This window comes from Lepisma saccharinum, chromosome 2 (genome assembly GCF_977018435.1).
Source record: "Lepisma saccharinum chromosome 2, izLepSacc3.1, whole genome shotgun sequence".
Taxonomy (NCBI): Eukaryota; Metazoa; Arthropoda; class Insecta; order Zygentoma; family Lepismatidae; genus Lepisma; species Lepisma saccharinum.
In genome coordinates, this window is record NC_139230.1 from 110,358,170 (window position 1) to 110,370,715 (window position 12,546).

Here is a 12,546-nt window from a genome sequence, read left to right on the forward strand (position 1 = left end):
GTTATGCCCAATAATATTCCTTTCTAGATCTTATTTTTAAGGTCCACTTTATGCATAAATATGCTAATCGACACTGGACATATAGTTTAAAGAGGGATCCGAACAACTAAATACCTCCATCAGTTATTGCTTAGAGTGTATGTTCTAGGCTAGCTAGGTCATCTGTGAAGTCAGAAACCCATAGATTAAAATACAGAAGAAAAATCTATTAGAAAATGTGTAGAAAACTGTTGATTTTCATTAAAGATCATGCTTCATGATATAAAAGGAATAGATAACCTGTCTGGGCTTCATCAAGAACTTGCGAGGGGCCACAAGCCCCCCCCCCCATTCTGGCAGTTCAACTCATGGTTATATGGAGGGCGCTAGTCTTCACCAGTCCAGAAAAGCAGTATTGTTCCCAGCATCAAATTTTCCCAGTAATCGGGAATTTTGGAGCCCAAAAATTACAGAAAGAGGAAAAAGCGAGAAACGTCTAAATAAAATGTGCATCTCCCTCTCCCCAATGAACACCATCACCACATGTCTACTATCAGCATCTAACCTTCACCCTCCCACTGCAGGCCTGAAGGGATCATTTGTTGTGTCTCCAAAAACTGCAACTGTGGTTATGTTGTCCCAAGAATAAGACTCTGGGTTCCAACCAAAAAGGTGACCATATCCCATCATTTTGCATGGATTTCACCATGGTCAGTTTCAAAAATCATGAATCCTGATTTCTGGTGACAGAAAGAAACAAAAATAGGTTACAGAAGAAATAAAGTACTTATTTTGCTTTATTTTTTTCATGAAGTAAATCTTTTTTTCAGCAATCTTCATGTCATACAAACTATAAAAGAGTGTTGTACTGTTACACTTTGAATAATAATTGATTCATTGATTTGGTATATTTTACTTTGCTGTTCTGCCACTTTTGGGTAATTGCAAAGATACACTTTGAATAATGCAAGTGGTAACACTGAAAATTTGATCAGCACTCAACCACATCAGCAGCCATGGTGGTCTAGTGGGTAGGGCATCTGGCTGCCATGCAGGAGACCCAGGTTCAATTTCTGGGGTGGGTGATCTAAAGTCAGAATTTTTCTGGCCTTGTCCCCGCTTAAATTGGCTTTGGGGCTCACCAAGCCCCAAATCAATGGGTACAACCATCGCCAGAGTGTGGTTCTGATCACTTCACCTCCAAAATGGCTGAGATCGAGAATGTGTGGGGTCCTACCCCCACATCCCCTAAATGTGCCTTCACGCCATGATGCTACATGCACGGGGAACTTTACCTTACTCTACCACATGAAGAGATATTCCCCTAGGTGAATTTTGGTATAATTTTTGGTGAATGAGAAAATAGGAAATTTCATGAGCTCACATTTTAGGTTCAATTTCTTGAAAAAATAAGACCTGTTCCTTCAATGCACAAACAAGCTAAATGAAGCATAATTTGAAATGTGAGTGTGTCTTGAGAAATGAAACTTAAGTTCCCTTTGTGCACAGATAGGCATTAGCATATGACTGTGTGACTGCACCTAGAGTTTAAAGTAAGATCCAAACGACTGTGTAATGTGCCTTCACTTGGTATTGAATCCAGATTAACATTTATAGTAATATCACAGAATACCACAGCTAGTTAAAATAAAGTTTCATATTGTTTTTGTCTGGTGAACAATTTCATGCATCAATAATACTATTTTTCATATTGCCTCTTTATTTACTCATTCCATTAAATATACATTTTATTCCTTCATTTGATAGAAATCTCTGTGAACATGAATCAAGAGAAATAATAATAATTTATTATTCATCTTTTGTCTTCAGTGCCACAATTAACACAGAAAGGTAAAAATGAAAGAAAATAGGAACAGAAGAAAATGTTTTGCCCTATCAAGTACAAAAATGTGCATTTAAATTATCTACAATAATTTCAACCTTGGTTCATATTGATGAGTAAAGTAAGTTGACGGTTCTACCGGTTCTACATGTAAATAATGCTATAACTGTGAACCTTATCAGTTTAAATTAGGAGTGTGTTCTCAAATATGATTGGAGCCAGTTAATTATCTAATCTATGTACATTCAAATATTGTACTTGCTTATTGATTCCATATTCAACCACATATAATATGCATTGGGTGATATATATGGAGACGACATAATGTGTGCATACTGAGCTCACATCAGGGTTACTAGAAATATTAATGCCACCTTCCTGGTTGGATTACAGTTGTAACAGCAGGCCAGGGGTTGTGCCAGGAGGGCATGAAGGGGTACTTGCACAGTCTAGGGTGGAGTGAATTTTTTTTTCTTGAATTTCGAAATGCCTGTAATCAGAAAAGTTGCATTTTGGTATCAGATAGTCAAATAAAAAAAAAAAAAATCTCTCTAAGTCAATTTCTTCTGGTGCTCCAAGTCCTCCTAAGTTTTCATATTTCCACTTATTTTCGCGTATTGAAAGATACATGGAGATTTTTTTTTTAAAATTTCGAAATGCCTGTAGTCAAGATAGTTCAAGTTTGGTATCATATAGTCAAATGAAAAAAATCAGCTCTCTAGGTCAATTTCTTCTGGTGCCCCAAGGCCTCTGAAGTTTTCATATTTCGACTTATTTTAGCGTATTGAAAGATACATGGAGAATTCTGGATGTGATGAAATTATATCTTCATATCCATCTTTAAAAGCAAAATGAGAAAAACTCAGGAACCTCATGCTTCGGAAATTAGTGAAAGTGTTTTTCGCCAAGTGGTAGGAATTTTGATGAAAGCTTCATTGCAATCAGTGTCACATCAGCAAGTCGTTGCACTATCAAAATCTCTTAAAGCCCTTTAAGCGTAGATAAAATGAAGAAAACTAGAAGAAAAAATTGCATTGTATTGCTCACATGCTAACTCTACATTATTTGATATATCGTGTTGCAAGTGTAAAAACTTTCCAACCTGTGTTTGTTCTAGAGAGAAGAAAGTACCTATTCAAGAAAGAGAATTTATTTTCGATAAAAGAACAACGAGAAAAATGTTCATTGGAAAAACTGATTTAAAAAAATCCAAAGAATTGCAGAAGAAGCAAGCAAGAAAAGCTATGGAAGAAGCAAGACTTCAGAAACATTTGTCAAGCTGTAGTGTCAATGCTGCTACTAGTAGTCCTCAATCAAGTCCATCAAGTGAACTGGAGGAAGAAGGTTGAGATACTGACAGCGACACGAGTAAAGTACTTAAAACCAAATCGGAAATGCCCTCCACTTCAGCGAATTCCTCATTAACCTCAAACGAAACTCAAATGCGGTTGCCTCTTAAGAATTTTGCTAGAGAGTGTGACAGACATCGCATATCTGACAGAAGTGCAGCTAAAATTGCTAGTGCAGTTCTTCAAGATGTAGGTGTTATTAGTGATGCAGATGTTTCTAAAGTGATAGATGGGAGCAAGGTTAGAAGGGAAAGAAGTAAAGTCAGGAAAACATCTGCTGATAGTTTGGATACTCTGACTGGATTGTATTTTGATGGCAGGAAGGACCAGAGAAGAATTAATGAGAAGAGAGGAGTGAAGAATTTTGGTCGCGTCGTAACAGAAGAGCATGTGACTTTAGTCCAGGAGCCAAATTCCAAGCATATAGGACACGTCACTGTATCACTATAAAAAATGAGATCTTGAGCTTCTGTGCTAGGAAGGAAATAAGTATGGACGATCTTTTAGCAGTTGGATGTGATGGTACAAATGTGAATACAGGAAACAAAGGAGGAGTTATTGTTTTACTCAAAAAAGAACTTGGTAGTCCCCTCCAGTGGCTTATTTGTTTGATGCATATAAATGAACTCCCACTGCACCATCTCTTTCAGAAAATTGATGGATACACAACTGGTCCAAAAGATTTTTCTGGGGAAATAGGAAAAGCTCTACAAACTTGCGAAAAACAACCTCTTGTGCAATTCGATCCAATAAATGTTCCTTCTTCTTGTCAGCTTGTTGGGAATGTTGACTTTAAAGACTTAAGTACTGATCAGAGGTATCTCTATAATTGGTGTATTAGTATAACAAATGGACACTGCAGTGATGAATTAGCGAATCGCAAACCAAGCCCATTAAATCATTCTAGGTGGCTAACAACAGCTGCAAGACTGCTAAGGTTGTATGTATCGACTGATAAACCCTCAAACAATTTGACAACTCTTGTGACCTTTGTGGTGATGGTATATACTCCAGTGCAAAGAGATTTATCTTTTCAACTATCAAGTCAAGAGCATTGATGAAAACATTTCACACTAAGAAAGAATATAAGTTGTAAAAGCAATTAGTATTACGATATTGGGCTATATGTAAATGTACATAATTTGGGTACTAATGGGTACTTGAGTAGTTTATTTTATGTATTTCGGTAGCACAACTTTATGGTTGTATTCAAATATCTGTTTTTGCACTTGTGTACCTAGGAAACAGGGTATTCTGTGTTTCAGTTCAGGAAAATAAATAAAAAGTTATAATTTTCGGTGAGTAAATGCTGATTTTCAATATAAAATCTTCAGTGACCCTGGGGCACCACTAAAAATCAATTCTTTTTTCTGAAATAGTTAGGGTTAATTAACTGTATAATAACACAGTTTTTCCCACTACAGGCATCTTCATTTTTTGAAAAAAAAAATTACCCTATATTTTCACTCCACCTTATATGCGCACCCCTTATCCAAAAGAAAACCTATATTGTACCGAAAACATTACCTCTTACAGTGTCATATTATGACATGTCGTTGTCATATTGAGGGATGAATGTTAGGTACTGAAGTGAAAGTACTGCCATTATTTACAACAGGCAAGCATTGATCCTACTCGCAAAATATTCCACATTTGTTTTACTGTACTGTCGGCAGTCTATAAAGATCAGTGACCGTTGTCTTTATTTATTCAGAATTGTTGTTAAGAATGGTTTCTTCTTGTGTTTCAAAGTAGTCTGTTTGTGTTTTTCGATAAATGTATATAGCTCAGTGTCAGTTGTTGTATGTTTTCCTTTGCACTGTTGATACACCGTTTTGTTGTTTGCCTTCCTCGTCTCTTCAAGTCGCATTGGAGCAAAAATTTCAGTTGCTTTCAAGTATCATCAGGTCGTTCTTGGGAAATTATTTAACGCTAGTTGTATGAGTTCATATCGTGACAGTAGTTTCCTTGTTAATTTGTTCTATTTGTTCTAGTAAATGTACCATTTCAGACTTTTTCAATTGCAGCCCAAGGAATTTTCACTAAGAAGTTGCTGTGCACTAACGTTTTGTCCCGACACCATAGCATTTGGGCAGTCGGAAGGTAGGCAATGTATTATGTAAAATAAACTCATATGAAGAGGGGTAACAAAGCAACGGAACATTAATAGATATATGAAGCAGTCCAAAAAAAAGTGAATTGATAATTACATGAAAGTGATTAGATAATTTCATATTTATTGTGTTATGTTATTTTTCAAATTGCAGAACTTTAGGTTGTATGGTAGCGATTTCTTTCTTTTACCCTACGCACACAAACTAAACACTCAGCAGTTGTTGTCACATATACAACGTATTTGGCATTTGATTAATAACTGAATTTTGTACCTAAATTAGTTGTGCCTTGTAATCAAGGGATCCCAGGTTCGATACCCGGTGGAGGCACGGTTCGGATCCCACTTAGCCTATATGTACATAAAGTAGACTTATAGCAATGGATGTCAATCTAAAAGTGTACACTTCAGTCATGGTCATTTGCATTAATTTTATTATAAGAGCGTTAGCATCATAGATGTCTACTAAAAGTTGATTGATATTTGATTTAGGGACTGAAACATGCATGCGTATTTCATGTTTTCTTTATTTTCAACATTGCACCCCCTAAATTTCATTCCGCACCCCCTCAGCACCCCTACACAATTAGTCCTGGCGCCACCGCTGCAGCAGGCACACAAAATATGCATTGTTTGCCACGTAAGGCTTTTTAAGGCATATTTTGGGGTATTTTATTTGCTAACATAAACAAGCTGAGGGTATTTTGATGCAATACATGTGTTCCTTGGTGAGAGGATTGTTTGGTGTGTACATATCACTAGGCTGTGATGAATAGTTCCAAAGTTATTGAGTCCTGAAGTTAGCTCTGAGGCTCATTTTTCATGTTTGGATCCCCGGGTTCGATTCCCAGTGGAGGCACATAGTGGTTCAGATCCCACTTTAAACTGTAGGTCCAGTCCCAATTAGCCTTACTGTGCATGGACTTAAAACACCAAATCAATCAATCATATTTGGATCACATTTTCTTCCACAGTCTATAACTATAGAACTATTTCTTGGAGGATCCTAATATTTGGAATACAAGCCTTCCAGACATGATTGAACCTTCATGCCAAATTTCATCCAAATCAAAAAACCATGACCTGGAAACTTTTCTGAAATTGGTCGGTTTGACATGGAATGACCCAAAAGTTCGCAAAAGTTCTTCATCTGCTTGCACCAAAGTCCATGTCTCTGCTCCATATGTCACCACTGGCTTTACGACTAGCTGATATATTTTGATTTTCAAATTTCTACTCAGGCTGCGAGATTTGAAAACTCTTAACAGTGAGAAATAGCTTCGATTACCAGCTGCAATTCTTGCTTTTATTTCCTCCTTAATATTATTATCCATGGTAACTAATCTTCCAAGATATTTAAAACTTTTGCATTTTTCATAGGTGCCTCCATTAAGTTGTATATGTTGGCCTCCCCTGAATTCCATATTTCGCGCTGAGAACATGTATTTAGTCTTGGGTTGGTTTATTTGGAGTCCCATCTCACTAGCTGTGTTCTCCAATCTTTCCAGTCCTTCCTTCACTTCTTGCAATCTTCGTGCCATCATATCAATGTCATCAGCATATGCTAGATTTTGGTTCACTCTGTTGAAGAGAGTTCCTCCTGGGTTACACCCTTGACCCACTCTTCTCATGATCTTTTCTAAAGCTATATTGAATAATATCATAGATAGCACATCTCCTTGTCTCAAACCTTGGTTCACTGCAAATTCCCTTGTGAGCTCTCCTTCAACCTTCACCTTGCATTTAGTACCCCTAAGCGTCATTCTGGTTAATCTTATTAGCTTGCTTGGGATCCCTAGCTCCTTCATTGCCTCATACAATTTTCCTCGTATGATACTGTCATATGCCTGCTTAAAGTCTGTAAATAACTGATGAATATTAATGTTATATTCATAACATTTCTCCATTATCTGCCTGACCATAAAGATTTGATCCGTAGTGGATCTGTTTGGTCTAAAACCACACTGATAATCCCCTATTATTCCCTCAGTCAGTGGTGACAATCTTCCTGCTAGGATCTTTGCAAGCACTTTGTATATTACGCTCAGTAGGACTATACCTCTATAGTTCTCACAGCAAGTTTTATCGTTCTTTTTATGTATAGGGCATATTATTGCCATACTCCATTGATCGGACATCTGTTCATGTTCCCATACATCAGATAACAATTTCTGTATATACTTTATTAGTTGATTTCCTCCGTTCTTAACCATTTCAGCAGTGATATTATCAATCCCTGGGGCTTTGTTATTCTTAAGAGACTTAATAGCTGTTCTAACTTCTTCTAGTGTTGGAGATGTTCCGGTTTCATCATCATGGTCCTCCTCTGGGTACTCCTCTTCATCACTCAATTCTAGATCTTGGAACCCATCTTCCACATTAAGAAGCTGACTGAAGTATTCTGCCCATCTCTCTAAGATCTCATTTTTCCCACCTATTAGGTTTCCTACTTGGTCTTTACAGAAAGCTGTCTTCGGTTGGAAGCCTTTCCTTATATCCTTCACCCTCATATACATTTTCCTTACTTGCTGATTACTATTATATTCTTCAAGTTCCTCAATCCACTCTTTCTCAAAACATCATTTCTTTCTCCTGCACACACAGTCTGCTTCCTTTCTTTTAAGTCTATATTGTTCTGTGTTATATCTGGTTTTCCTATTAAGCATTCTCTTTCGTGCCTCATTTCTTTCATTTATTGCTGTTCTACATTCCTCATCAAACTATTTACCTCTTCGGATATTCGTCTTCTCTCCCAGCACTTCCTGTGCTGTTTCATGTAGGATCTCCTTTATTATACTCCATTTCCCTTCAATACCTTCGCTTTCCCACCTTTGACTTCTTTGTTGAAGTTGGTTGCCTACCATTAAACGGAATTGTTTGGCAATGGCTTCATCTCTTTTTAACTTCTCATCATCATACCTTGAGGTCACCTTCGCTCTTCTTCCATCCCTATATGTAGCTATTCTCTGTTTGTATTTAATGCGTACTAAATAATGGTCCGAATCACTGTCTGCTCCTCGACAGCTATCTACTTGTAGTATATCAGAGGCATGTCTTCTGTCTATCAGCACATGGTCAATTTGGTTTTGTGTTACACCATCTGGTGAACACCATGTCATTTTCCTCACGTTCTTCCTTTGATGCCATGTGCTTCTAATGACCATTAAGTTACACATAGCCAGATCTATCAATCTCAGACCATTATCATTTGAAATTTCATGTAAACTTTCCTTTCCTATAGTGTCTTGGAATGCTTGTTCGCATCCAACCTTGGCATTAAAGTCTCCCATTATTATCTTAATGTCATGTTTTGGTATACGATCAATTACCTGATCCAGCTGCTGGTAGAATCCATCCTTTTCATCTTCTTCTGCCTCTTCCGTTGCGGCATATACTAAGGTAATGTTGAAGAACTTGGCTTTCATTCTCAGCGTACATAGCGTCTCATTTATTGGTTTGAAGTTCTTTACTACAGTTTTATATTTATTGTTTAGTAGGAATCCTGTGCCACCTCTTGTACTTTCACTGCTTCCACTATACATTAATGTATAATCTCCAGTAGATAACATTCCATTTCCTTGCCACCTGATCTCCTGCAATGCCGCTACTATTATTCTGTATTTCTTCATTTCCTCCTTTAGGTTTTGCAATGCACCTGGTTTACTTAATGTTCTAACATTCCATGTGGCCAGGTATATATCATTCTTCCGTTTACGTAGTCCTTTAGCATGCCTGTGTCTTTCCATAGAATCCGTCCGGCTATCATTGTTTCTGAGTTCCGTAACAATGTTTGTTTTATGGGATAGGGTCGTTAGCCCCATGCTCAACCCCCAACCTGGAGGACCAGGGTTTGTATCAGGTTTGCTCCTTTAGAACGGTTGCCATCACTATGGCTGAGGAATCCGCTCCATCCCCCTCGTAACCCTGAGGATGGGACTAGGGACTAGGTAGGAATATTGGGATAGGATACAATAGGTAAGATGGGATGTTGCAGAATGCCTTAGTCTGGCTTCTCTTCCGAGACCTGTCCAGCATGGGTGACCCTGCTGGTAGAAGATCTACTGCTGGCATAGCTCTCAGCCTCAACAAAGCACGCAAACCCCTCCGCCCGCACGGTCAGTGCTACTATAAGGCGGCGTTCCCTGGCGTTTTTGAAAAATTAAAAGAACCATTATTGAGAAAATTGATACCAAACTTTTCTTTACACCACTTTCAATAATTTTTTACCCTGACATAGGCATGCAAAATCTTGTGTGAAAGATCCCTTCAAGACCTTTCCAATGCTGTCTGAATCACTTCTATAGGTGCCCTGATTGCTGAAATATTGTTACTCATAGTTAAGAAGATTTTTTAAAAAAAGTGGTCAAAATCCACATTTCGCACCCCTGTAATTTCCAAAATACAAAAGATATGGCTCTACAACTTTGCATATTTTTCTACCTCAGGTGGCCCTTCCAGTATGGCAAATTTCAAATGAATCAAAATATGTGAGGTTGAAAAGTACCTCTTTGTTGGTTGATTTGACATTGAATGGTCCAATATAGACTTCCCACAGTGGCAGTAATGTTGGTGGTGAATATCAGTAATTATTTGATTTGACTTGGTTTTTGTTATTCAGCATCACTATTCTGCCACTTTTGGTTAATCATGATGAGTCAGTAATTATTCTAATATTATCATACATTAAATAATTTGCCAGAAAAGGCAAGTTCACTGAACAGCCTGGTGAAGGAAATCAACTTTGGAGTTTTCCAAATGCTCATAACATGGTTGAAAGCCACCCCCAAATGTAAACTTTACATTCATGCCTGTGAAGGGACCAGTAATTTTCTTCTGATTCGCCTTCTTGGAAGAAAATATGGTCAGAATCATCTGTTGGAAGACGGTTGAATTTGTATAACTCACAAAACATGACCTTGGAAGAATATTTTGCAGAAATTTTGTGATTTTTCAAAATGCATATCAATGTTTCAAATGACATATTGTTACAGTAGGCCACTCAATTTGAATACAACAAAAGCACATTTACTTGGAAAGGATGCAAGAAAGGCTTGTAAGGTTCAATTTCAATTTTTACATTAATTCAGCATCAATATGCATGTTCAAATATTGAGAGTTTTGACCTCAAACATATTTTAAAATATAGTAGTAGGAACAAAGTTAAAATATTCATTGTTAAGAGCCATCCTTTCTAATGAATTTACCACAAAGTTGATTCAAATGCATCAAAATCGTTTTTAAAAATTCATGTTCCGAAGAAACCCCCATTTTGTGCTCCCCTCGCTCCCCATGATACAGAGTCTTAAGAGATCAATGGTTGTTTTCCTTCAATCACACAATAAAAAGGACATTAAAAAATACTTACTGATTTGCTACCATCTGCCATATTAATTGTCAAGCCAGTCTGCAACTGTGTATGAGCCTGTAATTAAAAAAACAGAAATATTTAAAATTATGAAATACACTTATTTACTCAAGAATTGATTTTAGATTGCATAGATACTTTCTTTTTTACAAAAAGTTCAATTTATTTCTTATTTTCTGATATCCATGACCACAAATGACATCTAATTCTTCTTCCAAGGTGCTAAAAACACAATTAATATCAGGAATAAACTATAATGTGCACACTGCATACTGCAGTGTTCTTGTCAACCACAGACTTCAGAATTACTTCATTGTATTGTTTTTTCATATTTGCATGAATAGATTACCATCAGTACTTAGTAAACATTCTTAAACTTTTGTAACTGCTGTCTCCAAGATACAATAAAGATGAATAAAAAATTAGAAAATCTATGGTTAACTTCTTATTATATAAAATAAATTATGTATTTACAAAGAGGAGTAGAGAACTGTGTTCCAACCATTCAGAAATGTTTCTGTAGGAACGTCATTAGTTATACACGATGACCCACACAACCGCATGGTTGCACAGAATATAAAGAAAAATAAATATTGCACACATGAAAATTTTTATACTTGCAACATCGATTTTGCACAAAGTTATTACAGCAGTAACCAGCATCTACCGATCAAGCCTTAACCCCTTCCTTGTAAAATTTTCTCACAAAATGGTTTCCCATTCTGTGTATTTTTTTTTCTGAGTTTGCGTAGTAATATTTTTAAGTAGCTACTGCTTCAGCACAATTTATCCAAGTATCACGGTTCATATGTCTTTCTCTTCAGAATAGAACAGGCTTGCAAATGGTACCACACACATGTGTACATCAAGTATGAGGAAAGGGAAATTGGGGATAATTCTGGAAATTTCCCTTCAAAAAATCCCTTTTGTTAACTTTGGGGCCCTCTGGAATGACCCTGTATATAGGTTCCCAATTATAATCTACCTTGAAAAATACCATGGTCTATACATAATGCGTCCGCCAAGTTTCATTGCAATATCTTCAATAGGTATGAGGGATGAGGGAAAAAATATTTTGCAATCCTGTTTGACAATACTATTAGAAACTCACAAACTCAAAAACCAAAAATAAATCAACAGTTCAAATAACGCAACACCAAAAAAAATGTACATGAAGCAACTGACTAAACGTGGCACACAAACGAACTCACGTTTGCACTTTGTCAGCATAACACAAAAATAGTTTACTTTCCTCTAAACTTCTTCTTCTTCATTTTCTTCTTCTTCTTTGTCGGCACTGAAAATCGTGACTAAATAAAAGGTCGTTGTTTCTTCAATAGCAAAACATATGTTTCACCAACAAAAAACGTATTATTCCATTCAACACAGGTTACTTCAGTCAGATATGTTCGTGGGTGTAATATTACACCCAACACAGAATAAGCTATAATGACCAAGGGCGTAATATTATGCCGAACACAGGGAAGGGGTTAATAGCACCCTCCTCCTAGCCCTCACTCCATATATATTTTAATACTTCATAGTTGACCTTATATATCATCATGAAGCAGAATTCACCAATTGTTAGATCATTCACCCAAGAATAGGGACTAGCAGTTTAGATTAGAGCACAATGGGACAAGTTATATTCTCTCTACTGATGTGTTATTCAGCATTTGATGAACCGTAGATTCATTTTATTTATTTAGATTATGAATTGGCTAGTGCTGAGACTCTACCACCTGCTGAATTATGGCTAGGAACTACACTTCGTGTTTTATTCATTAACCTCTATGACTGATGGGAGATATACACTATGTGGAAGAAAGTCATTGGACACCACATGTCAGAGGATACCATCAGTTTTCTTGCAATCAATAGGAGGTCGGTCCGCCTT

General features: G+C 36.8%; 1 protein-coding gene across 6 annotated transcripts in view; it reads right to left on the minus strand.

The window, feature by feature from the left end:
• Positions 1–12,546, minus strand: part of LOC145984111 (BBSome complex member BBS2-like) — a 182,511-nt gene that overhangs the window by 81,338 nt on the left and 88,627 nt on the right. For all 6 annotated transcript variants that reach the window (XM_083117541.1, XM_083117542.1, XM_083117537.1 and 3 more), the window contains one exon: positions 10,650–10,706. In XM_083117541.1, the coding sequence (XP_082973667.1) occupies positions 10,650–10,706 (57 nt within the window). The remainder of the gene's footprint in view (positions 1–10,649; positions 10,707–12,546) is intronic.